Here is a 27,636-nt window from a genome sequence, read left to right as displayed (position 1 = left end):
AAACTAGCTAGTAATATAAAAGAAGATAGGAAGAGTTTTTTTTTCAATATATAAAAGGTAAGAGAGGCAAAAATAGATATTGGACCACTGCAAAATGAGGCGGGAGAAGTAATAATAGGAAACAAAGAAATGGTAGAGGAACTGAATAGTTACTTTGCATCAGTCTTCACGGTGGAAGACACAGTGGGACATCAGAGTTCCAGGAGAATTAGGGGGCACAGGTGAGTCTAGTGGCCATCACTAAGGAGAAGGCTCTGGGGAAACTGAAAGGTCTGAAAGTGGATAAATCTGGATCGGATGGACTACACCCCAGGGTTTTAAAAGAGATCGCTGAGGAGATTGTGGAGGCATTGATGGTGATCTTTCAGGAATCACTGGAGGCAGGGAGGATCCCAGAGGACTGGAAAGTAGCTAACGTAACACGGCTGTTTAAGAAGGGAGGGAGGCAGAAGACGGGAAATTATAGGCCGGTTAGCCTCATTTCGGTCATTGGCAAGATTTTAGAGTCTGTTATTAAAGATGAGATCGTGGAGTACTCAGAAGTGCATAATAAAATAGGACCGAGTCAACCCGGCTTTGGCAAGGGGAAGTCATGTCTGACAAATCTGTTAGAGTTCTTTGAGGAGGCAGCACGGTGGTGCAGTGGGTTAGCCCTGCAGCCTCACGGCGCCGAGGTCCCAGGTTCGATCCCGGCTCTGGGTCACTGTCCGTGTGGAGTTTGCACATTCTCCCAGTGTTTGCGTGGGTTTCACCCCACAATCCAAAGATGTGCAGGGTAGGTGGATTAGCCACGCTAAATTACCCCTTAATTGGAAAAAATGAATTGGGTACTCTAAATTTATTTTAAAAAAAGGTCTTTGAGGAGGTAACAAGGAAGTTAGACAAAGGAAAACCAGTGGATGTGATTTATTTAGATTTCCAAAAGGTCTTTGACAAGGTGCCGCACAGGAGACTGTTAAATAAGTTAAGAGCCCATGGTGTTAAGGGTAAGATCCTGGCATGGATAGAGGATTGGCTGACTGGCAGAAGGCAGAGAGTGGGGATAAAGGGGTCTTTTTCAGGATGGCAGCCGGTAACTAGTGGTGTGCCTCAGGGGTCAATGCTGGGACCACAACTTTCACGATATACATTAATGATTTAGAAGAAGGAACTGAGGGCGCTGTTGCTAAGTTTGCAGATGATACAAAGATATGTAGAGGGACTTGTAGTATTGAGGAAGTAGGGGGCTGTAGAAGGACTTGAGTAGGCTAGGAGAGTGGACGAAGAAGTGGCAGATGGAGTACAATGTGGAAAAGTGTGAGGTTATGCAGTTTGGAAGGAGGTATGGAGGCCTAGGCTATTTTCAAAATGGGAAATGCTTAGGAAATCAGAAGCACAAAGGGACTTGGGAGACCTTGTTCAAGATTCACTTAAGGTTGACGTGCAGGTTCAGTCGGCAGTTAAGAAGGCAAATGCATACCCTCTTCAGCAAGGGGGTGAAATTTGGGGAACTACACCCAACGAGGCTATGGGTCACGTACAAGTAAGCGGCATCACTATTTTGAGACGCCGGACGAGGCGTGGTCATTCATCAAACAAGAAAAGCTGGACTCGAATTAAAGGCCAGTTAAGCTTTGGTGGAATGCAGCGGTGTGGCTGGGTAACACGGTACCATTTTAATATAAGATTGTATACAATGTTGGGTGCGTGCAAGGGCTGTGGTGGTGGCTGGAGGGTGCAGTGTTTTCAGCATAGTTGAGATACGGAGGGGGGAGGGGGCCCTGTATTTAGTGCGATTTTTTGGGAAGTTGGAGACTTGGTTCAGTAAGTGTCACATCACGGGGCTATGTTAGTGTCTTCTGTTTATTTTTTGTTTCGTATTACTATTTACTCACTGGGGCTGGAGAGGTAGTTTAATTGGTTTATTCATGTGGGGAGGGGGGTCCGGACAATGAGGCGACAGTCTGATCGGCGCCAGGGGCGGGAGCTGCCAGGGTCAGCAGACTCTCGGGAGCGTAGTGGGGGGTGTGCAAGTGCTCAGCTGGTGCTTGGCGGGGGGGGTTTTGGGTTGTTGGGCTGCTGGGGAGGGGAGGGGGGGGGGGGGGGGGGGGATGCTGCTTTTTTGACAGAAGAGGTATCAATTTCAGGGTACCAATTGAGGGTCGGGGGTGGTGGCTTCCTGTGGGGGCACTCGAGGAAGCGAAGGGCGCGGGCTCGAGGTTGGCCAAAAAAGGGCAATGGTTAGTCGGCAGGGTGTGTGTGTGTGTGTGGGGGGGGGGGGGGGGGGGGGGAGATTAGCCCCCCGTCCAGGCTGATCACGTGGAATGTGAGGGGTTTGAATAGGCCAGTCAAAAGAGCGTGCGAGTTCACGCATCTAAAGGGGTTAAAGGCAGATGTAGCAATGCTTCAGGAGACACATTTAAAGCTCGCAGATCATACGAGATTGAGAAAGGGATGGGTAGGCCAGGTGTTTCATTCAGGGCTGGATTCGAAGACCAGGGGGGTAGCAATTCTGATCAGTAATGGTGTGGCATTTGAGGCAGGGAGAATTGTGGCAGATAAGGGGGGCAGATATATAATGGTGAGTGGAAAGTGGGAGGGGGTTCGGGTGGCGTTTGTGAACGTCTACGCTCCGAATTGGGATGATGTGGAATTTATGAGACTAATGCTAGGCAAAATCCCGGACTTAGAGTCACACAACCTGATCATGGGGGAAGACTTTAACACAGTCATTGACCCTGAGCTGGACTGGTCGAAGTCCAGGACAGGGAAGCGACCGGCAGTGGCTAAGGAACTGAAGGGTTTTATGGAGCAGATGGGGGGGGGGGGGGGGAAAGAGAGAAGAGAGATCCCTGGAGGTTCGCGCAGCCGAGAGCGAAGGAGTTCTCTTTTTTTCTCCCACGTTCATACGGTTTATTCCCACATAGACTTCTTTGTCTTGAGCAGGGCGTTAATCCAAAAGGTGACGGACAGAATACTCAGCAATCCCAGTCTCGGACCATGCCCCGCACTGGGTGGACCTGCGGCTTAGTGAGGAGAGAGGACAGCGCCCACTCTGGAGACTGGATGTGGGGCTGCTGGTGGACGAAGAGGTTTGCGGGCGGATTAGCAGGAACATTCAGGATTACCTGGAAACAAACGATACGGGTGAGGTAGCAGCAGCAATGGTCTCTGAAGGCAGTTGTCAGAGGGGAGCTCATCTCAATTCGATCCCATAGGGAAAAGAGAGAAAGAGCGGAGAGGGAGAGACTGGTGGAGGAGATACTCCGAGTGGACAGGAGATACGCGGAGGCTACTGAGGGAGCGGCGGAGTCTGCAGGCGGAGTTTGAACTGCTGACCACAGGGAAAGCGGATGTTTCCACTGGTAGATAAATCTAGAACCAGAGGGCACAATCTCAGACTAAAGGGATGATCCTTTAAAACCGAGATGAGGAGGAATTTCTTCAGCCAGAGGGTGGTGAATCTATGGAACTCTTTGCCGCAGAAGACTGTGGAGGTCAAATCACTGAGTGTCTTTAAGACAGAGAGAGATAAATTCTTGATTAATAAGGGGATCAGGGGTTATGAGGAAAAGGCAGGATAATGGGGATGAGAAAAATATCAGCCATGATATTTGGTGTACACGGTGTCCATGTACATAGATCCCTGAAAGTTGCCACCCAGGTTGAGAGGGTTGTTAAGAAGGCGTACGGTGTGTTAGCTTTTATTGGTAGAGGGATTGAGTTTCGGAGCCATGATGTCATGTTGCAGCTGGACAAAACTCTGGTGCGGCCGCATTTGGAGTATTGCGTGCAATTCTGGTCGTCGCATTATGGGAAGGATGTGGAAGCATTGGAAAGGGTGCAGAGGAGATTTACCAGAATGTTACCTGGTATGGAGGGAAGATCGTATGAGGAGAGGCTTATACATAGATATAAGACAGATGTCAGAGGTAGGTTCTTTACTCAGAGAGTAGTAAGGGTGTGGAATGCCAAGCCTGCAACAGTAGTGGACTTGCCAACACTAAGGGCATACAAATGGTCATTGGATAGACATATGGACGATAAGGGAATAGTGTAGATGGGCTTTAGAGTGGTTTCACAGGTCGGCGCAACATCGAGGGCCGAAGGGCCTGTACTGCGCTGTTATGTTCTATGATTGAATAGCAGCGCAGACTCGATGGACCGAGTGGCCTAATTCTGCTCCTCTTATGATCTTATGGAATGAGTTCAAATAACAAGCTGACAGCTTTAATGAGCTAATATAATCATACACTACGGTTGTTAATGAATGATGTGAATTTCACCACAATGGGCTTACTCTAGAAGGTTATTCATGAAAGCCCGCCTTCACAACCTTGCACCTCGCCTGAGGTGTGATGATCCTCAGGTTAAACCACCATCATTCAGCTCTCCCCCTCAAAGGGAGAGCTTGTCGAATGAGGAACGTTTGAGGACTCTGGGATCTTTGGGTAAGCGTTCTCCAAGGCAGCTTTCAGGACGCGCGACAACGAAGAATCGCTGAAACTTATAACCAAATTTCGCACACACGAGTACGGCCTCAACCAGGACCTTGGATTCATGTTGCATTACATTCATCCCCCACCATCTGGCCTGGGCTTGCAAAATCCTACCAACTGTTCTGGCTTGAGACAATTCACACCTCTTTAACCTGGGGTTACCCCTCTCTCTCGATCTGTAAAGATTTAATTACCTGCAAATGTTCGCATTCACAGTCTTGTCTTGCATCTTTGACTTTGTCTATATCTATGTTTCTGGAACCTACCTCTTCATTCACCTGAGGAAGGAGGAGTGCTCCGAAAGCTAGTGATTTGAAACAAACCTGTTGGACTTTAACCTGGTGTTGTAAGACTTCTTACTGTGCTCACCCCAGTCCAACGCAGGCATCGCCATATCAAAGAAGATAGCAGCCTATGGTCATCTGGGATTATGGTGACTTAGATGCATTTTCCGGTGACATGTTTTTAAACTGACTGCATTTAATTGGTTTACAAATCTGTAAATTACCAACTCCTCAGGTTTAAATATTTTAGTTTGTACATTTTTTTCAAACCTGTTCTTCCCACACTGTCTTTTCACGTCTGTTCCTTTGTTAGCTGGGAAGTTCCCAGGTACACTAAATGCCCCAAAGAAAAATGGTAAAAGCTGCATATAGCTACTAAATTTGTGCCTCAGCAAGAAAAACTTAAACCTACAAAAGGGGCCACTCCCAGCATCGGAGCTATTAGTGCTTCAGCAAATATTTGCTTTTTCAATGTCAAATATGCTTCAGCATTGCAGCTAGTTCAGCACCTGCTTCTGAATAAAATAACCACATGTTGAACTTCAAGGGCTTTCAATTGCCCATTCTTTGAACACTGGTCTAACTTGTTCTTTACCTCATCATTATGAAGTTCCCTATCCTGCAGGGCATCCATATCACAGACAAAATATAGGAAAGTCAGTTAATATTGATGCATATAACTAATGTTAATTGTGGGATGTTCACAGCTCAATACATTCTAATCTTAAATACTAAATCTGATAGCAAATAGGGAATAGCAGAAATAAACAAAGAGCAACTCACCTGATTGCCTCCCATACCATGACAGTTAAATATCCCCACTTTCTCATTTTCCTTCCTTGCCATATTATCCAAACATTGATTTGTCTCCACATTTCTAATCTAAAAAAGACAAGTTAAATAATCAGATTGCAGCTGGCTAGGTGAACTTTTGAAAATGTACACTTCCATAGTGACTTCACTAATAGTGCCAACTAATAATTAATCCAGACCAAACAGGAAGATCCTGGGTTTGATTCATGCTCTGTGCTAAGTTAGTTGATTTCAATCAGGATGGAGGTAGGGTTGTTGCAACTAGCCTCAGCCCCTTGGCCGAGGAAATGCCAAACTGCTTGGATTTCTGCTGTTGATTACTGTGCAATGGCTTCTGCTTGACGTGTATCAGTGAGGAAAGGATCAAACTCACTATAAAACCTATGAACTAATAGCTTTCCAAAATCCACTATCTTGGGCAGGAGCAAAGTCAGTTTGGGGAAAGGGAGTAAAAAGCATCAGTAATGAATTACTGCATGGAATGAATGTCTTCAGAAATGGACGGAAAGAAATGGAGCAAAACGGAGGAACAGAAAACTATGTATAAGGTTATATTGGAGCTAAATAAAGATTGCTATAACAACTGTTTATGGTTTAAAGAGTGTCATTTTCGCTCTCCAGTTTAACATCTATGGACTACTTTCTATGACTGTTCTAAATACCATTTCTCATGTAACATATCTTCAATTGTTTTAATGCTGCACATATACAGGTCCAGCAGAATTTGTAAAAAAAAACTATCGCAGAATGAAGTTCTGTTGAGCAATCCAAAATGTTAGATGGTCTTTTTCTTTGTTGAAGATATGCTGCATGTCCAACCTTTTCTGATCACATGTGAGATTTCCAAAGTATTTTTAAAATGTTGTAAGAAAATGTAGTATTTAACTGCTGCTACTATTTGTCATAGTTCTAATGGGTATAGTAGGGAAGCATCAGACTGTACACCCATTATACTTTACTGAAACGTGCTGGTAATGCTATTCTAACATAAAACCACTTAAAACTGACAGCACAACAAAAATCTCTTGGATTAGTGGGAAGTAGGCGGTGGTGTATCAAGGGATATTTCTGGAACCTCTCATGTTCGATGAATAATTGAGTTAGAAAGAGGCACAAGAGTAATGAAATGAAAGTTTGCTGGTGTTGCCAAATTAGAATGCATGCAAGGAAGAATGAGAGAAATTGCAGGAGGGCAAAGACTAATTGGAATAATAGCAGATAGGTGGCAGATGCTGAGAAATGTGAATAAAACACATTGGAAAAAAGAACAGTGAAAGGGTACGGGCCGTTGACATTAGGTTTTTAATAAAGTGAAAGAACAGCAAGTAAATTATATTGAACTTGTTGGAAGACAAAAAATAGGCCATTCTTGGAGTATTGCATACAGCTCTGGACACAGTTACAGGAAGGATGGCAGAGTTATGGAAATATGACAAATAATAATGTGTATGATACAGGAAGGAGAGGTAACAGTTATGAAAAGGGCTTGAAAAAAATTGGGGTTGTGTCACTGGAACAGAAAATATTAAATGTGGATCTAATAGAGGCTTCAATATTATGTGAATCTTTGAAAGGCTAAATACAGAGGCTGATCCACTGGTTAATTAAATGAGCGCATAAACCAAAAGCTATTAGAAGAAAGTTAGAATGATTTTATTCAACAGAGCATTATCAGAAAATTAAATGCTTCATTAGACATAGCAATTAAAACAGACTTATCAACATTACTTAAGAGGGAATTAGAAAAGTAGTTGAAAACTTAAGACTTTGAAAAAATACAGAGGGAAATTGGAATAGAGTAGAAGTAGCTTCAGATGAGGAACTAACATGACAAATAGAAAATATGCACCAGTGATCAATAGAAAAAAAGCAGCCCTCGCGTGATAACTTCACAATAATATGAACTCAATACTCTATTGAAAGTTCATGTAATGGCAATGGCTCAATGCATTGAAAACAGTGACAGTCTGGCTACAGGTTAGTTATGCCTAAACATGTTTCATTTAGAAAACTGCAACTATTTTCAGAATTAAGCTACATCTCATACCTCTCCCAAGGAGAAATAATGCCTTGGAATGTGGGAATCAGGATAAACATTTTCCAGGAACCAAGAGAAAGGTTTACAAGACAACTTTTGTCTTAACGTTTTGCGTGCCGTTATGTCTCCATATTCAACCTTTGTAACACCTGTCGAATTAGAATCAAAGCACTATAAATCATGAAACAAATAAAACATCTGTATTATTGGCTCAGATGAAGCTTATTGCACCCAAAAAGTTAATTCATCTCTTTCATCCATGAATAGTAGCTGGCCCCTTGAGTGATTCCAGAATATTCTGCTTTTGCTTAATTTTCAATAACTACAGTTTCGTTTTTGCTATTTATTATTAAAGCAATGCTTTTGCTTGGATTATGTTTTCAAGTTTCCACAAAAACTTGAGAAACACAAGAGTACAACACAGATCATTGGTTTGGGATCTTCAGCAATACATAGCTCTGCTTTCATGTCTGGGCATTCATTCTAAACACTTTTACTTTGAGGGATGTGGTAGGGGAGAGGGGAGAAGAAAGACAACGGAGTGATCAATCTCTTGTTTAACCACCAGGGGTTTCATTTCAAATTGGTTTTCAGTCCAGGCCCCTGTTATTCGTGCCAAGGTACTGTGAGATAACAAGACAGAACACAAGGAAAGAGTCATGTGGTGCAGTGTTTCATTTCTTTCCAATATATTGTCAGTATACTAAAGGATTAATCCTGCATTAAACCCGACGCTTGCTACTGCGTGCCTCTTAAGTATGAAGCACAAGCTGTTATATCATAGGAGCATGGTCTTTTGGAAGTATAACCTTTTGCAAGAACCTTGCAGCTGCAAATAGTGATAAACTGAGGCAACTAAAATTTTGAACAAAAACAGGTTATCCAATTTTACAAGATTATTATGTCGCTGATGGACAAATGCAAACCAAATGTTCAGGTTTCAGTTTGTTTAAAATTAAAAGTGTTTATCATCCATCAGTGGCTCAACATTTTATATTCTGGAGCCAAAGAGCTGGCATTCAAGTGCAGAATATATATAGCTACATGATTTAAGATACTAAATATCCTCCTTTTGAAGGATAACTATAAAGTAACAGCAACATTGTTTCTTACAAATGGGTGAACTAGTGCAGTTCTGGGAACATCATTGGAACACAATATCACAAAACAAAAGGTTTAGTTGTGGATTTTAGCGGAGGTTGCTAACTTGATGCAACAGTGTCTCCCACAGGGGACAGGAGGAAAGCAAATTAATACACAGCAAATCCGGCCTAATGACTGACACTCAAAGGATCAGTTGAATAGGTTTTGAAGTTGGCAACACACCTTTCAGCAAATCCAAGTAGACAGAAGAACAAAAATAAGGTTAATCGGAAATAAAAGTAACAATTTAATAAATAATTTTCAGGTGTCAGCCTGAATGCAACAGTGCCAAACGTATCAACACCCTACATAATCTCTTGTCTTGTATAATTGACTTTACTAAGTAACATCAAGCATTCAAGTACAAGAAACCCCTAAAAAGGGAACCAATCAATATTAGAATGCATTTTATAGTGCCATGAGAATCAACAATTACGCAATCCAATTTTGTGATGTGTACTCACAAAATATTCTCTAGTGATTTAAAAACAACTAGGAAGTTAAATATTGGGAACGGTTGTTTTTAATTTCCAGTACTTATTTGATGGTACTTACCAGGTGATATAATATAAAAAAAATTTTTGAAGTCGTCCATCCAGACCTCTGCAAGCCGTCTATTATTCTTATTTATTATCTGCCCAGTGCCTCCGGGGAAAGTGTATGGAGTAGCTTTACGGAATACATGGCCAACATGTGAGCAAGTAACTATTTCCAAAGTACCACCACACTGCCAGATCTAGAAGAAAGGAAGCACTTGCATTTATATAGCACCTTCCACAACCTTGGGATGTCTCACATTGCTTTACCACAATGCGGTACTTTTTAAATGTAGTTACAATGTTGAACTGCACAAGATATGCAAAGATGCATGTTATTCCTTACACCTTTAATTAACATTTTAAAATTATAATGGAACCAGCACAAAGTTGGTGGCTTCATCTGCTTTCTAGGATATTCTTGCACATTAGTAATCCAAGCAGAGCTGCTTGTGGATCTATTATTCAAACTTGATACTTGTTGGCTGCCAAAAAAAAAAAAAAAAAAAGAGTTTCACTAAAAATGCCGTACTGGGGGATCAAGTGATGATAGTGCTAGTGCGGCTGCATTTTTGTAAACTCTGGCTCTGCTCATGTTCACCTACACCTTTTCATCAAAATTCCACCCGTATAGGGCAAAAAGAGCCCTTTCCTGTGCTTTCAAGCAGGAGCTGCCCTGTGTGCAACCACTCACACCATAGCCGCCACCGGAAGTCTCAGTTTACATGGCTTTTACGAAGTGCCAATATTTGTTGGTCAATGTTTCATAAGTGCAGATAATATTCTTTAATCCTGGTTGATTTGTGGTGATTGGAGGGAGTTGGGATGGGGCCTGGCCCTTGGAGGTGCAGCTGTCTTCGAGGGGTTTCCTGCCTTGACGATATGGTGCACACCAACGGAAGATGACTGCTAGCGATGAAGGTGATCCGCCTGATAGTCTTGGTTCTGCAGTGCAGGAGGTTAAAGCCAATTTTTAGAGTTGCGAGGCATCTTTATGGATGTGTGGTGGCGCACAAGGAGGTTTTTGTAGCTGAGAGCACTGTCTCTGATGGAAGCCTATCTTTGCACGGTTGAGTTCCTGTTTCAAGGCCTGTCGCGCTCACCATAAGGGGTTCACGTGAAGACGAAGGGGAATTGATAAGGAGCCTGGTTATACCAAGTATCACCAGTGAGGAGCTGGAGAGATTCCAGGCCGAGTTTGAGAACTGGCTACCATATTTCAGGAATCTCAATCTGGAGGAAGGACAGCTCAAATTCGATGGAGCACATTTAATTTGTCTCCAAGGTCTGGGATTGGGTTGGCCTGCCAACATCTGGGTTTTTGTGCTCTTGTTCCTGTTGTCGGTCGAGAGGGGTTGGGGTAGCCTGAGCAGGCCAGGCCGCACCCCCCCCCCCCCCCCCCATTGGAGCCTAGGTAGTTGACCGCCTGGCCACCAGCCCTGCCAGCATCTTCAAGACATACCTCGTGGCACTGATACCGTCCACTCTCCTTCAGGCAGGCTCACTATTCGCAGGTTCTGCCTTAGAGATATTCTCCTGCTCCTCCACCTTTGCCCTCAATGTTTTACACAGGTCCCCTAGAAGTCCCATCTCCGCCTCCAGAACACGATCGCTGTGGTTCGGGATCACACCTTCGATTTCCCGAATCTGGAACCCCTGCACCTCCAAACACTTCTCCACCCGCTCCAACAAACTCTTCAAGGGTGCCACAGCTCCTTTGATGGCCTTCAAGCGATCCTCCCACATTTCTTCCCTCTGCTGGCATAATTCCTCCTTAATAAAAGCCATCAACTGCTCCATCTGGGGCCTTTCATCTTGCACCAGCACTTCCCCCTCAGCCATTCTTACACCGGTTGCTGCAGCACATGTTTCCTGCAACTCTTTGGCCAGGTCTCTCACGGTCTTTTGCCAGGTTTGGAAACCAACGCACATACTACTCTTGGGGGAAAACTACTCCGACAACCTTCACCTACGCCTCGTCATCAAAATTCCACCCAGTATCGGGTAAAAAGAGCTCTTTCCTGTGCTTTCAAGCAGGAGCTGCACTGCTTGCGACCACTCGCACCATGGCCGCCACCAGAAGTCTCAGTTTACATGACTTTTACTATGTGCCAATATTTGTTGCTCAATGTTTCACAAGTGCAGGGAATATTCTTTAATCCTTGTTGATTTGTGGTGATTGGAGGGAATTGAGGTGGGGCTTGGCCCTTGGTGGTGGAGCAACCTTCGAGGGGTTTCCTGCCCTGACAATATGGTGCACACCAACGGAGGAAGGAGGTTGTTTGCTAGTGATGAAGGTGATCCGCTCGATAGTCTTGGTTCTGCAGTGCAGGAGGTTAAAGCCCAATTTTAGGAGTTGCGAGGTGTCTTTATGGAAGTGCAGTGGCACACGAGGAGGTTTTTGCAGCAGTGTCTCTGGTGGAAGCCCACCTTCGCTCGGTTGAGTTCCTGTTTCAAGGTTTGTCGCGTTCATCGTAAGGGGTTCGGGTGAAAACGAAGGGGATTCGATAAGGAGCCTGATCGAGCCTAGTATCTTGCCAACGCATCACACAAGCTTGCCATCCTCCCATTGATTCCATATCCACCTCCCGTGGCCTCAGAAAGGCAGACAGCATTGTTAGAGACCCCTCACACCCAGGCTTTGCCCTCCAGACCCTTCCATCAGGCAGAAGATACAGAAGTCTGAAGACCCGCACATCCAGACATAGGAACAGCTTCTTCCTCACAGCTACCAGACTGCTCAACGACTTTCCCTTGGACTGATCTGTTCCCTGTAAGAACACAATGCACTATGCTGCTCTTGTTTGACCTTGTTCCGCACTGTAACCAATCACCATTTGTTGATGTACCACTGTCAATGTACTCTGTCGATTAATCTTTTGTCTACTATGTACATACGGTGTACGTTTCCTTGGCCACAGAAAAATACTTTTCACTGTACTTCAGTACATGTGACAATAAATATCAATCAATCCATTCAGTGAGGTGGCGGAGAAATTCCAGGCCGAGTTTGAGAACTGGCTGCCATATTTCAGGTATTTCGATCTGGAGGATGGACAGCTCAAATTAGATGGAGCACATTTAATCTGGTCTCCAAGGTCTGGGATTGGGTTGGCGGTCTTGTTCCTGTTGTCGGTTGAGAGGGTTGAGGGTTGCCAGAGCAGGCCAGGCCAGGCCACATCCCCCTCCCCCCTGCGCCACCACCATCCCACTGGGTCTTAGGTAGTTGACAGTCTGGGCTCGGTCGAGTCAGTATGTTGGAAGTAACGAGGTTCATGTTTCAATCGCCCGAATCCTTGGAAGATCCTGAAGAGTGCTTTCTGTTTCAGACCCTGCTTTACCCCAAATGTCCACTTACTTCATGTGCCAGTGGAGTGGTCTTTATCCTGTTGACTGCCTCGTTCCAAAGTTGTTATCCTGGACTTTACTCCCTGATAATTATGTTGTTGTCTGTTAATGTTGCCAATTTATCTGTTGCAGGAAATCAAAATATTTTGGATGTGATGTCCTGCACCACTGGTTATCCTGACTTAATAATGTTTAATCATGCTAAGTTGAATGTTGATTTTAGGATTTGTGCAGTTTCTTTATCTTAATACATCCTATGAGGAAGATGAATTGAGCTGGAGCAGGGTGAGGGGTACTAGGTGTGCATGGTAAGATTAAGGTTAGTTCTGTTCTCACGATGTTCGAGGTAGTCCCCCATAGTTTGAGTTTGTAAATAACTTTTGGCTGTACGTATCTACTTCGGGCCCAGGCGGGCTGACTTTGGTGGTGCTGGATGGTGAGCCTGGGTGTCAAGGCCACACATGGACCTACGTTGCTCTTTGGGTGGACTAATCATTTCTTCTTTTGAGTGGACCTGGTTGTGGGGGCAGTTGGCCCTCCCTCCAGGGTGCTTCCCAGTTTGGGATCACTCTGGGTGGCCCTCCTTTCCTGGAATGGGTTTCCCCTGTTTTAAGATAGGGACCAGTTTATAAGCCTTTTGCTTCTTGGCTTCACGATATCTTGTTGTCCTCTGAGTGGGGTACTGGTCCTGGTGGTCCGATGATTTGTTTTTTCCTTTGATCTGGGGCTGGGATCATGGAATTTCAGATTCTCTTTTTACTTCATCTATGGGAGACCCTAGGCTGAGTATTAAGGTTTTGTCTTTGTCATTTTACCATCTGAAAGGTGTAGGATGCTGCCTGTCTGGATATGTGAAGAGTTTAAGTTGCACTGTAAGAGTTAGTCGATTTCTCCTCAGCTTTGGGGGTCAGGGTATTGTTTTCTTCTTTGTCATTTTGTTTTTCAGCTATGGATGAGATGTAGGTCTCTAATGTTGCCTCTATCCTGTTTGGCTGCAGACAGGTCATTTATCTGTGGATAGGTATGAGGTCATCTATTTTGGTCAGAAAAATGGGAAGGCAACTTATTATCCAAATGGGGAGAGACTTTGGGGTGCTCCAGTGCAGAGGAATCTGGGTGTCCTCGTGCAGAAGTCACAGAAAACTAGCATGCAGATACAGCAGGTAATAAAGAAAGTGAATGGAATGTTGGCATTTGTAGCAAAAGGAATAGAATATAAAGGTAAGGAAGTGTTGTTGCAACTTTACAAGGCATTGGCGAGACTGCACCTGGAGTATTGTGCACAATTTTGGTCCCCTTATTTGAGGAAAGATGTAGTGGTAGTGGAAGCAGCTCAGAGGTGGTTTACTAGTTTGATTCCAGAGATGAGGGGTTTGTCGTATGAACAGAGATTGAGCAGTTTAGACCTATACTCTCTAGAGTTTGGAACAATGAGGGGAGATCAAATGGACGTATACAAGATGATAAAAGGTATGGATAAAGTAAAGGTGGGGTGAATGCTGCTTCTTGTGAGGCATTCTAGAAAGAGAGGTCTCAGGATAAGGGTAGCAAATTTAAAACAGAGATGAGGAGAAACTTCTCCCAAAGTGTTGTGATTCTGTGGAATTCGCTACCCAAGAGCGCGGTGGATGCTGGGTCAGTGAGGAGTTGGACAGATTTTTAATTAATCATGGGTTGAAGGGCTACGGAGAACAGGCAGGATGGTGGCGTTGAGGCCATGATGAGATCAGCCATGATCACATTGAATCGGGGCAAGCTCGAATGGCTACTCCTGCTCCTAGTTCTTATGTTCTAAGAGAGAACTATTCTGTCTAATTCCACCTTCCAACAATTGGTCTGTAGTCCTGCAGTAACAGCACCTCGAGCACAAATCTGGCGTTCTTGATTAATAAGGGGATTAGGGGTTACGAGAGAAGGCAGGAGAATGGGAACGTGAAACATATCAGCCATGATCGAATGGTGGAGAAGACCCGATGGCCAAATGGCCTAATTCTGATCCTACATCTTATGGTCTTATGGAGGGAACTTGGGGATTTTGTCCCTGATTCATCCATTCTTGTGTGTTCCAAATTATGTAATGACCATTGTTTCGTGCTATACATTGATACCTAGAGCCATCATTCTGCTTTTGTTTGTTTGATGCAATTTATTTGTAATATATTGAAATTCCCAATAAATAGACATTTTGAAAAAAAGTACAATAACATGTTTACTGATGTTCATGAACCTGAATAGCCAATAGAATGAGGTTTAGCTCTCTTAAGGAATTCAAGATTTAAAGTTGACAATTAAAATAAATTAACTTAATGCTAAAAACTGCAAACTAACAGTCATGTTGGGCAAAGTATTCTTATTTACCTAGCAGGATAAGAAAGAAAGAACTTGGCACCTGTCCCAAAATGCTTTAGAGGATATGAAAAGCTTTTGAGGTTAGTCGTTGTTGTAAATGCAACAACCAATGTTACATAAACTATAATTAAATACATGACCAGATTAACCTTTAGGTGTAACTTGAAGGATAACTGTTGGCCAGAAGCACAAGAGAACTTCCTGCTCTTTTTTGAACAGTGTCAAGGAACATTTTATGTATATCTGAGAACACAGATGCAGCCTTGGATTCATGTCTGATCAGAAAGAAAGCGGTACTTCTGATAGGGAAGCACACCCAGAGTGCCAGTCCACAACGTACTGACTCAGAATACTACCACAGAACCAAGGCTGACACCAAATTATTAACACCATACTTCAAGTAGTCAAAAATCAATCAGCCCTTCACAATATTAACAGGAAAGGTATACAAGTCTGTGAAACACGGTTTATGAACCTTATATCTTGTGGTAGCGAATAAGATTTTATCTGCTTCAAAAAATTGCCCATTACTTACTCTGAAAGAGATTTCCAGGTTCTCTCCTCCCCATATATCCATGCCTGCATCATATGTTCCTATTAATTCAAAGTAATCTCTGTCTATTGAGAACAGTCCTCCTGCCATAGTGGGAGTTCTAAAAACAAAATGCAATTGAAACAAACTATATATAGCTATGACATACTAAAACTTCAAAAGTTAATGGGTTGAATTTTTATTTACCCTACCTTTTGGGATTGGATAGGTCAAAAGGATGTACAGAAGCTGGAAATTCAGATTGTCACACATGAGCATTGAATTCTAATATTGCATTCTTGTGATGTCACCCTCACTTCCACACCCAGAAGACTGCTTGATTGACAGGTTTAGTTTCCAGCGAGGGGCGGCACGTGGCACAGTGGTTAGCATTGCCGCTTACGGCGCTGAGGAACGGGGTTTGAATCCCGGCCCTGGGTCACTGTCCATGTGGAGTTTGCACATTCTTCCCGTGCTTGCATGGGTTTCACCCCCATAACCCAAAGATGTGCAGGTTAGATGGATTGGCCACGCTTAAATGGCCCTTAATTGGGGGGAAACAAATAATTGGTTACTCTAAATTTATTTAAAAAAAGGTTTGGTTACCAGCTGACTAGGGGAGCCCATCAGTGAGGCTGCAGGGCCAGTCAAGTCCATGACAATAGGGTTGATCCCTACTGTTGGGGGGGGGGGGGGGGGGGAAGAGGGGGGAAGAGAATAAAAAACAATTTATGGGTCTCATGTTCAAGGGTGGTCACAGAGGGAAAGTCAGTGGGAGGTGTCCTTTACCAGAAGCTCGTCAGGTTAGCAATTCTGATCAAGTGATAGGTGTAACAGCACTGGATCCAAGTTCTCGTTATGAGGCAGTGCAAAGATTTCTGCCCACCATCGTTAACCAGAACAACAATGAGGCCTGCAGCCTTGTAATCATTTATATTGTTCCAACCTGCTCCTCCTAGAACACATTGGCTGCCTGCCAATTTCTGGCCTCAATTAAAGCCAGAAAAGGATGGGGGTTGGAGTTGGTTTGGATAGGAAACAAATCTTTCAGGCTTTAGACCCCCTGCCAGAAGCCCAAATATACTCTTTAATATTGGCTAAAATTTCCCTAAATGAGATTATTGAAGACAGTACATTTAACCTACATTTAACCATCTCTTGATGCATTAAATGCCATGTCCATTGAAGTAAATTTAAGGCAACTGCTTATTTTGGGTGGATTACCTGAGCTTCTGCCAAAGCCTTTTCTGAACAATTTATATCCTCCCAAATATGCAACCCATTGATTGAAATAATTTCACACTGACAAAAACAGAAAATACTGCACAATTACAGCAAGTCTGACAGCATCTGTGGAGAGAACATAGAGCTAACGTTGAGTCTGGATGACTCTGTGAAACATTAGCTCCCTTCTCATTCCACGGATGCTGTCAGACCTGCTCAGATTGTCCACTATTTTCTGTTTTTGTTTCAGATTCCAGCATCCACAGTAATTTGCTTTCATCATTCCACACAGATTCCGAACACAGCCCTTCATGGCCTACAAGACCATTCAGGCAATGCATCCTATTTGTCAGATATGCAAGCACAGCTCCATTGTTACATACCTTTCCAATTTAACAAAATAAAAATGTCAATAAAGTAGTCTCCTTCCATTTTATTTAGTCTCATTAAATTTTGATTTTTTTTTATGGTATACCTTGAGGTTTACTGCAGTCTTTGTTACCTAACATATTCACTACTTCTGCAATTTTTATTGATGCAGCCAAATAGCCATGGAAAATTTTCCCCCCCCATATATTTAGAGAATCCAATTCATTTTTTCCAATTAAGGGGCAATTTAGTATGGCCAATCCTCCTACCCTGCATACCTTTGGGTTGTGGGGGCGCAAACATGGGGAGAATGTGCAAACTCCACAGGGACAATGATCCAGAGCCGGGATCGAACCTGGGACCTCGGCGCCGTGAGGCAGCAGTGCTACCACTATGCTGCCCTGAGAATATTCTAAGACTGTACTGATGGTAGCATCTTTACCAAGCTGGGAAGACTCAGCTCAATTCCCCATGCCAGATGGCGTCATGAACCACGTCTTCGGCACATTCTTCAACGATATTGAAGAACACTGCACATCTCGTGCAAGTAGTGCTGTACGGTGCTACCTGGCCCAGGGAAGAGCTCGATGAGGCAAACAAACTTCTCTTCCCACATGACCGTTAAGCCCTCCAACTTATTATTCACTAATCTCAACTACAGTCAGCACAAAGAAGAAGTGGCCTATCCTGATTCTTATTCTGTGATACCCACTGCAGGTGCAATGTCTCAAGACCCACTGCAGGTGCAATGTCTCAAGAAAGAGCATGGACAAACGTGGTTGTGATATCTCCATAATTAATAACCACTTATTATTCACTGTCAAGGCTCAATTTTGAATAAGTTAATTGGATAAGGTACCAAAGGGCACCCAATGCTATAAGAAGTGTATTTAGGCAAGGAGCAACAATTTGAGTGGAGGAAGGGGGAAACAGATGTGTAAAAATGAAAATCTGCTTCAATATGTTTTTCAGTTTTTGAAATGTTTTGTTTATTAATATTTTAATTTCAATGTTTACACTAAGGAAGTACAATACAAGGCACTGGTGAGACCACACCTGGAGTATTGTGCAGTTTTGGTCCCCTTATTTGAGGAAAGATGCAGTGGCACTGGAGGTAGTTTAGAGGAGGTTCACTAGATTAATTCCAGAGATGAGGAGTTTGTCGTATGAAGAGAGATTGAACTGGTTAGGCCTAAACTCTCTATAGAGTATAAAAGAATGAGGGGAAATCAAATTGAGGTTTACAAAATAATAAAAGGTATGGATAAAGTAGACATGGAGTGGATGTTGTGGGGCATTTTAGAACGAGAGGTCAGTCTTAGGATAAGGGGTAGGAAATTTAGAACAGAGTTGAGGAGAAACTACTTTTCCCAAAGGGTTGTGAATGTGGAATTCACTATCCCAGAGTGTGGTGGATGTTGGGTCAGTGCGTAAATTTAAGGAGGAGCTGGACAGATTTTTAATTAGTTGAAGGATTATGGAGAATGGGCAGGACGGTGGATTTAAAGCCAAGATGAGATCAGCAATGATCGAATGGTATGCAGACTCGATGGGCCAAAAGGCCTAATTCTATTCTTATCTTTTTATATTGTGAACATGGCCTCATGAAACTTTAATTTGGATGTCCCAATGGAAAGGAATAATCTTACTTAATTGGCATACCCATTAAGTGACAGTACAGATTTAAATATAATTATACCACCAACTATTCTAACAACCTCAATTATATAAAGTCAAAATGCCATAGGGTGTTTAAAATGCATGCTCATAATTGTTAATTAATTGTACTTCAGGCATAATACATGAATTTACCATATCTGGCTGGAATTTTATTAGAGCTTAAAGTGGCCCTTGAAAACATTTTTCAGTTTAAAAGCTGAAATTCCTGATATTAAGTGAAGCTTAAATAAACAGATTTTAACCTTGGCTCTTGTAAATTAATTGACATTTTAACCTTGGCTCTTGTAAATTAATTGACAGCATTTTAATAATGGAAATTGTGAAATTTGGTCTCAATTAAAGTAATGTGCAGGATTGTTGACTGCACAGCTATTGCACATGGCAAACTGTTCATTTTTTATTTTCTGCTGTACTTCTGAACCTTGACATCTTTATTTAGACTGTCTATCTCCTCCCCTACACCCTTTTCTGTAGAAACATTTGAAAGCAGACATCAGACATTTTGAATTGTGTTTTCAGCCTGAATGATACAAAGCATGGCAAAAACAAACTAGCGATTTTCCAAAAGTGTTACACTTTGTTTTGATACAATATCACATTTTCTATACATTGGCAAACCATACAGTCTTTTGAAAGTACGTCATTGTTCACATTGCATACTTACCTAACTGGGATAGTTCGGTCTCCTTTCCTTCTGTCCATTTCTCTTTGAGGTACAGGATACCAGCGGAAGTTCAATTTCCAATTAAATCCACCATAGGTCATATCTGACCCTGCCATATACTCAAATGTGTCATCACTAATCACATCAATTATTGGGCACACCACAGTACTCCTGATGGAACAAAAGAAGCTTTAAGGAAGCATAAAATCACAAAATGGATTTATCTTAAAAAGTAGCTAACATATTTTGCAGAAGCATAGGGAATTGAAAAGATATGGCAGAACGAAGACAAAACTTCAAATTCTGTTTTCAAGGTAGGAACAAGGGGCGAGATTCTCCACTCCCGCGCTGGTTGGGAGAATCGCCTGGGCCGCCAAAATCTCCCGGGACGCCGGTCCGACGCCCTCCCGCGATTCTCCCAAGCGGCGGGAATGGCCCGGTTGAGTTTCGCGGGTCGCAGAATCGTCGGAGACACCCAAAATGGCGATTCTCCGGCACCCCCGCTATTCTCAGGCCCGGATGGGCCGAGTGGCCAGGCCAAAACGGCAGGTTCCCCCCGGCGCCGTCCACACCTGGTCGCTGCCGTCGTGAACGGTGCGTGAACGCTGGGGGGGGGGGGGGGGGGGGGGGGGGGGGGGGGGCGGCCTGCGGGGGGGGCAAGGGGGGATCCTGCAACGGGGGGTACCTCAAATGTGGGGTGGCCCGCGATCGGTGCCCACCGATCGTCGGGCCGTCCTCTCTGAAGGAGGACCTCCTTACTTCTGCGGCCCCGCAAGATCCGTCAGATATCTTCTTGCGGGGCGGACTTAGAGAGGACGGCAACCACGCATGGCGACAAGGCCTGGCGCATGTAGATGACGCGGCCCCGATCCTGGCCCATTGTCAGGGCCTGAATCGGTCAGGATCGGGGCCATTTCGGGCCGTCGTGAAACTCGACGGCGCGGCCACTTCGGCGCGGGAGTGGAGAATCCCGCCCAAGATATTTGGGGTCACTTCAGCTTTACTTTTGTATTATATCTGGCAAACAAGTGTTTGCTCCTGGTTTTGTCATCATGTTGCTATTAATGCATCTTGCGCAGAAGCAGAGAGATTGTGCAGTTCAAAGACTGCAAAACTAGTGGACAGGTGCAAAAATAATGATGCCATACTTGGTTGAATGTTTTCTTGATATCAAGGGCAGTTACTCTCACCTTCATCTTGAGTTTACCTCTTTAGTCTATGTTTGGACCAAGACCAGGAGCTGAGTAGCCCCGGTAGAACTCAAACTGAATGTCAGTGTGCACGTTATTGGGGCTGATTTAGCTCAGTTGGCTGGACAGCTGGTTTGTGATGCAGAACAAGGCCAACAGCCAACAATTTCCACACCGGATGAGGTTATTCATGAAGACCCCTGCCTTCTCAACCTTGCCCCAAGCCTGAGGTGTGGTGATCCTCAGGTTAAATCACCAACAGTCAGCTCTCCCCCTCAAATGAGGAAAGCAGCCCATGGTCATCTGGGACAATGTCGACTTTATTTTTATTGCTGAGTTAAATGACACTTGATAGAAGTGTTGCCAACACCTTACATCACTTTGCTGATGACGGAGTGTATCGCTATTCTCCATTACCTCGAAAATGTGGTAAATACGACGCTCACCACGTCGCATAAAAAACATTGTTTGCATCTCATGAGTGGACCACCCGCGAATTCTCTGCTGGGTCAAGTTCCTGACGGTGCGGTCCACATGTGCTCTCAAAAATAGTGAACCTGGTGTGGTGGCTGCTGAGAGAGAAGAGGTAGGACACGGAGAGGAGCGACTGCAGGCTGCCAGCCTGGACATTGGCCGTGCTGGCTGGGGTGAGGGACACCCCCATGGGACAAGTGCTGTGCCAAGGCACCAATCACCATCTTGCTGCGCACCCATTGACCACCCACCTTGGCTCCTGGTCTTGCATAGTGACACCGGCAGTATGGATGCCCCCACCCACCAGCTATAAGGTTCCCCACCCCCCCCGCCCCAAGCTCCCCGCCCAACCTGCCACTACCCACTGGTGGATCACCCAATGCAACACCCACGGCAGCCTCCCGTGAGGGCAGTGCCAGCCAACGGCACCCCTGGTAACAGGGTCGGGTGCCAGGGCTGGAGGTCCCCATGGTGCTGACCACCGACAGAACAGGGGTGAGAGGGTGGGGGCAGACATGCAGGGGTGGAGTCCGCAGTGCCAACCGGGGCCACTGCGTAGACCGTCGATCCTGGTTGAGCACGGGAGTATGCACCATGCAATCATGATGCACTTTCACCCCTGCAGATAATGGATTTGGGAGTTTGACCCACAATGGTGGCCGCCCTGGTGGTCACTGCAGCTCTGCGGGATGCACTGCAGCCGTATGAGCGGCAGTCGCTCAAAGAGGAGTGGAAGTTGCAGCAGTGGGGCACGCAGGAGCGGAGCAGGCAGCAGAGGGATAGATGGTAGCCGCCCAGGCTGGAGAGACGGCCGCCCAACAGGCTCCGCATGTGATCTCGTGTGTACTGGCACCACCGACATTCAAGGATCTGCCGGACAGGGCATGCCGTCGAGGACTCCGGCTGAACAGGGAAATCGTGAGACATATCTGCCAGATGCACACCTGACACCTCAGGGGAATGGGGAAGGACACCCACTCCCGGTGTCCATCAAGGTGACGGTCGCCCTGAACCTTTACGCAACAGGGCCCTTCCAGGCGGCGAGTGGGGACCTGTCTGGGATCTCAAAGATGCATCTGCACTGTCGCTGAAGCCCTCTCTGCCCAGGCAGATCAATACATTCATTTTGATGTGGACCGAGCCCACCAGGATGCCCGGGTAGCGGTGTTTGCCACTATCGCTGGGATGCCCAGGTCCAGGGGGCCATCGACAGGATGCATGTCGTCCTACGAGAACCCGTGGATAACAAGCCGCTGTTACTCGGTGATTCCTGACATGTACGAGGGGCACCCTCCCACCCCCGATGAGCGGTTGGTGACAGGGGTTACCCGCTGAGGTCGTGGATGATGACACATATCCGGACGCCACAGAGCGACGCAGAGACCCACTACAACGACGCCCATACAGCAACCAGAAACCAGGAGTGTGATCGAACGGTGCTTCGCCCTCCTGAAGATGCGGTTCAGGTGTCTGGACCGTTGTGGAGGAGCCCTCCAGTATGCTGCTGGGTGAGTCACCCACATCGTGATGACCTGCTGTGTCCTCCACAACATTGCACAGCAAAGGGGAGATATGCTGGAGGAGGATGAGGAGGAAGGGCAGGCCTTGTCCGGCAAAGAGGATGTGGGCGGATGGGATGGGAGGATGAGCAGGACATGGGGCCTGGGCAGACACGGGAAACCACACAACGTGTGCACCTGGGCCAACCGCGCACAGGACGCTCTGGTTGCCTCCAGGTTCCCGATTAGGAGGGGGGTGGCTGGCCAGGGGCATGGACACCAAATCCCAACCCCACACCCCCCCCACTTCGCACCCCACCAGTTCCCGCCCCTCAGTGATACATACCTGCAGCACTATGAGGTGCATTCCTGGGTTGGCAGTAATAGCGGGTCTGGTCCATGGGATGGAGAGTGATGACAACCTGCTCTGCGATGAGCTCTGGTGCTCCCAGCATGAGGGCTGGCCATTCCATCGCAAGGTTGCGCCGAATCCCTGGGGGGACAGTTGGGAGGCAGGGGGAGCACTGAACACCCACATGGCCTGCACCAATCCCCCCCCGGCCAGCTCACCCCTCAGACAGAGCACCGAGGCAGGTTCTAATGGTGGTAACAGGTGCTTATTGTGAACAAGTATTTACAGATCTGTGCCCTAGCCTCTATGACTTCACTGTGCCCTGCACACGTGCCAACTTAACTGGTGTCTAAAGTTTCTGGTGTTTCCCCAGGTGGTACAGCAGGAGTGGAGGCAGCCTCCTGTGACCCCCGACGAGGGTCCCCGTTGGCACGTGTCTTCTGGGGCGACACCTAGGCCGCTGCTCGGGTCTCCAAGGTGGCCTTGTGCCCTGTTCTGCCGCTGCTTCCAAGGTGCAGTGGTGTTCCGGCACAGGTCCCATTGCCTCCTCCTCCCTCGGAGTGCCCGATGGTCCCTGGGCTACTCCATGGGATGGGGATGCGAGCGGAGCCATCCCCTGCGGCTCCTCCGCTACCTGGTACTGCCAGTTCTGGGGGCGCACTCTGGTCTCGGCCAGGGTCTGCACGCTCATTGCTATGGAGCACCGGGAGTGGACCATCTCCGTCTGGGGCTGTGCCACATTACGCTGTGACTGTGCCACCATCCTTTGGGTCTGTGTCACATCAGCCAGTGACTGCTCCTATCTCCACCTGCTATACCGGATCAGCTGTGTGGTGTGCACCAGATAGCATCCCAGGAGCCTCTTCACTATAGTGCCCAACCGAGGTGCGTGTCTCTGGGATGGAGGAGGGTGTTGGAGATAGTTGTGATGGGAAATCAGCGTCATCCTCCAACCCGCGTTCCGGGGTTTCCTGAGTCTCGGGTGGAGGGCTGCTCCCATCACTGCTCGGCTGACCGGGGGAGGCACCGGCTCTGGCACTGGCTGGGGGCTGCCGGATGGACCCGCCCCATCTCCGGCAGGTCCTGCAAGACACAAGACGACATGCACGATTAGACCGCGGGCTGGGGGGGGGTTGTAGGCTGGTGGTGTGGGGGCGAGGGTGATGTGGGGGTGAGGGTGGTGTGGGGGCGAGGGTGGTGTATCGACACGAGCCATGGGGAGCTGCAACTCAGCGGGGTGTCACTTCCCCGCCTGTGGCGCACTCCACCTCAGCGACCTCCCATTCCTCCGTTGAGATCCCTCTGCTCAGCCATGGTGAGGGGCCGCAGGTCTGGTGGTCCCCCCTCCGATCTTCTCCCACTTCAGGAGGTGGTGTTCTCTTGGGATGGTGGGGGTGAGAGAAACACATACAACACTGTTAGACGGTCTGACGCATACAGCCCAGAGGGTGGGTAGCTGGTGGCCTCAGTAGCCAGGACACCCAGCCATCTTGTTGACTGGGACGGTGTGTGTGAGGAAAATCGCTTATGTGTGGCTGTGGCTTGTCAGCCTCAGGTGTCAATCACAGACCCTGCAAATCCGGCACTGTTTTCATTAGAATTGATTGTGTTCCCAATTTTCCGTTGACGTCAACATTTAGTCTCAGAAAACGGAGAATCCAGCCCACTGTCTTTTGGATCAGGTTCTGTGCAGATGCATTATATGTGACTTAATAGAGTTCTTTAATCCCTGGTTCTAACACAAATTAAAATATATAATAAAACATATACCATATTATAATATCTTGTGTGCAGGCTAATTCTGATTACACATTTTAGTTTCTCCTAGAATCAGGATTGTGATAACTAGGAATGGGTTGCAAAGTCTAAAAATTAGAGCCAGTCTTCAGGAGTATACTTTTAAAAAAACTTCTTCACAAAGAATGGTGGAACTTAAGGACATTTTTCAGAAATTCCAACTGATGTTTGAACAACTTTTAATTTTAAAATTGGAGAAGAGGAGAATTCTGCTAACCAAATGTATTTAACAATACGGGAAAAAGTGGGTATGTGGTTTTAGACCTCAGAACAGCCATAATCTCAGTGAATGGTGGAACAGGCTCAAGGGAGTAAAAGGCCTCCTCCATGTAACTCAGCTGAGGTACTGTGCTCTGCCTTTGTACTCTTGCACTATGAGCCCAAGAGATGAAGCAAGACCAAAGTGCTATTTATTTGTGGATGGACCACCTCTGGAATACCTTAGAAAATAAAAACGAATTATCGCTTTATGAAATATCTTTTCGTGAATTTGCAATTTGAGCCTTTATTTCTGGAAAAACCAGTGTCTGAGCACTAAATTTTTTTATTTTATTTTTTTAAACTGAAGGGTTTACTAAATCTGTTCAAGCTTTATAAAGTCAGTTCATGCCAATTTCAATATGAGAAAACAAGAAACGAAAGAAAACATGACCCGGGTGGCCTACTACACCAGTAACTGAAAGCAAGCCATCAGGTAAAGCAAGCAGTTCAGAAGGCAAATAGTATTTTGGCCTCTATTGTAAGGGGACTGGAGTACAGGAGCAAGGATGTCTTACTGCAGCTGTACAAGGCCTTGGTGACACCATACCTGGAGTAGTGTGGCAGTTTTGGTCTCCTTATCCAAGAAAGGATAACTTGCCATAGAGGGAGTGCGGCGAAAGTTCATCAAACTGATTCCTGGGATAGCAGGATTGTCATACGAGGAGAAATTGGATCGACTGGGTCACTGGAATTTAGAAGAATGAGGGGATCTAATTCAAACATAAAATTATGACAGGACTGAACAGACTGGATTCAAGGATGTCATTATCTCTGGCTGAACGGTTGAGAACAAGGGATCACAGTCTCAGGATGCTGGGTAAGCCATTTAGGATTAAGATGAGGAGAAATGTCCTCAAACAGAAGGTGGTGAACTTATAGGACCATAAGACATAGGAGCAGAATTAGACCATTCGGCCCATTGAGTCTGCTCTGCCATTTGATCATGGCTGATATGTTTCTCATCCCCATTCTCCTGCCTTCTCCCCGTAACCCCTGACCCCATATTAATCAAGAACCTATCTATCTGTCTTAAAGACTAGTGATTTGGCCTCCACAGCCTTCTGTGGCAAAGAGTTCCACAGATTCACCACCCTCTGGCTGAAGAAATTCCTCATCTCAATTTTACAGGATCGTCTCTTCAGTCTGAGGCTGTGCCCTTGGGCTCTAGTCTCTCCTACTAGTCTTCTCCATGTCCACTTTATCTAGGACTCTCAGTATTCTGTAGTTTTCATTGAGATCCCCCTCACCTTTTAAACTCCATCATGTATAGACCCAGAGTCCTCTTACGCTCCTCATATGATAGCCCTTCATTCCCAGGATCATTCTTGTGAACCTTCTCTGGACCCTCTCCAAGGCCAGCACATCCTTCCTCAGACATGAGGCCCAAAACTGCTCAGAATATTCCAAATGGGGTCTGACCAGAGGCTTATACAGCCCAAGCAGTACATTTCTGCTCTTGTATTCTAGCCCTCTCAAAATAACATTTCCTTTCCTAACTGCCAACTGAACCTACACGTTAACCTTAAGAGAACCCGGAGCCAAGACTCCCAAATCCCTTTGTGCTTCAGATTTCCAAGGCCTTTCCTCATTTAGAAAATAGTCTATGCCTTTATTCTTCCTACCAAAGTGCATTACCTCACTTTTCCACATTGTATTCCATCTGCCACTTATTTGCCCATTCTCCTTTTGCAGCCTCCCTGATTCCTCAACGCTACATGTCCTCTATATATCTTTGTATTATCTGCAAACTTAGCGACAATGGCCTCAGTTCCTTCTTCCAGAAAGTTAACATAGATCATGAATTGTGGTCCCAAAACTGACCCCTGCGGAACACCATTAGCCACCAGCTATCATTCTGAAAAAGATCCTTATCTCCATTCTCTGCCTTCTGCCAGTCAGCCAATCTAAATTATGAAATTCTCTACCACTGAAGGCTGTGGAATCCAAATCTGAATATATTCAAGGAGGAAATAGATAGATTTCTTGACTCTAAAGGCGATAAGGGGTATGGGGAGAATTGCCATGATCATATTGAATGGTGGCAGGCTCAAAGGGCCAAATGGTCTTTCTTTCTCAGTTTGTAAACAACAATAAAACGGTATTAAAAAATACTAGGTGTCAGTAGTAAATCATAGCGCACTATAGCTATCCTTTTTAAAAATGTAATGAACTGTAGGGGCCTAATTCTAGGAGCTAAGAAATTATGATGTCAGGAGTAGCAAACTTCCCAAAAGGCTAGGGAAACACCATACAAAGTAACTGGTATGAAGAATGTCTGAATAAAGAATTATTAAATATGCAGATGAAATGAAAATGGTCCTTTAACTGTAATTTATCTATTTAGTTTTGTCATTTGCTGCAACAAAATGGACATAAAAAATAACTTATTTTGTTGAGACATGATGCGATTTTCTATCTTTGAAACTAATTTTTCGCTAGTAGTGTTTTTAATAGGACCTTAAAATGGGTTTTGTGTAATAATGCACAGTCAACAGTAAAATAATAAAAAATAAAATGCTGAATTTAAATGCAAAACATTATCGACTAAAAGCAGTCAGCATAATTACCTCCAAGCAGCTCAGCAACCCAAAGTTCCCATGCAGGT

At 45.4% G+C, this 27,636-nt stretch overlaps 1 protein-coding gene across 4 annotated transcripts in view; it reads right to left on the bottom strand.

Annotated features, from left to right (window-relative positions):
• The window catches only part of galnt1 (UDP-N-acetyl-alpha-D-galactosamine:polypeptide N-acetylgalactosaminyltransferase 1), a 265,777-nt gene that overhangs the window by 45,395 nt on the left and 192,746 nt on the right, over positions 1–27,636 (bottom strand). For all 4 annotated transcript variants that reach the window (XM_072508906.1, XM_072508905.1, XM_072508908.1 and 1 more), the window contains 5 exons: positions 19,459–19,629; positions 15,525–15,642; positions 9,312–9,492; positions 7,623–7,762; positions 5,546–5,644 (listed from right to left, as the gene is read on the bottom strand). In XM_072508906.1, the coding sequence (XP_072365007.1) occupies positions 5,546–5,644; positions 7,623–7,762; positions 9,312–9,492; positions 15,525–15,642; positions 19,459–19,629 (709 nt within the window). The remainder of the gene's footprint in view (positions 1–5,545; positions 5,645–7,622; positions 7,763–9,311; positions 9,493–15,524; positions 15,643–19,458; positions 19,630–27,636) is intronic.

This window comes from Scyliorhinus torazame, chromosome 6 (genome assembly GCF_047496885.1).
Source record: "Scyliorhinus torazame isolate Kashiwa2021f chromosome 6, sScyTor2.1, whole genome shotgun sequence".
Lineage (NCBI taxonomy): Eukaryota > Metazoa > Chordata > Chondrichthyes > Carcharhiniformes > Scyliorhinidae > Scyliorhinus > Scyliorhinus torazame.
This window is presented reverse-complemented; position numbering and strand designations above follow the sequence as displayed.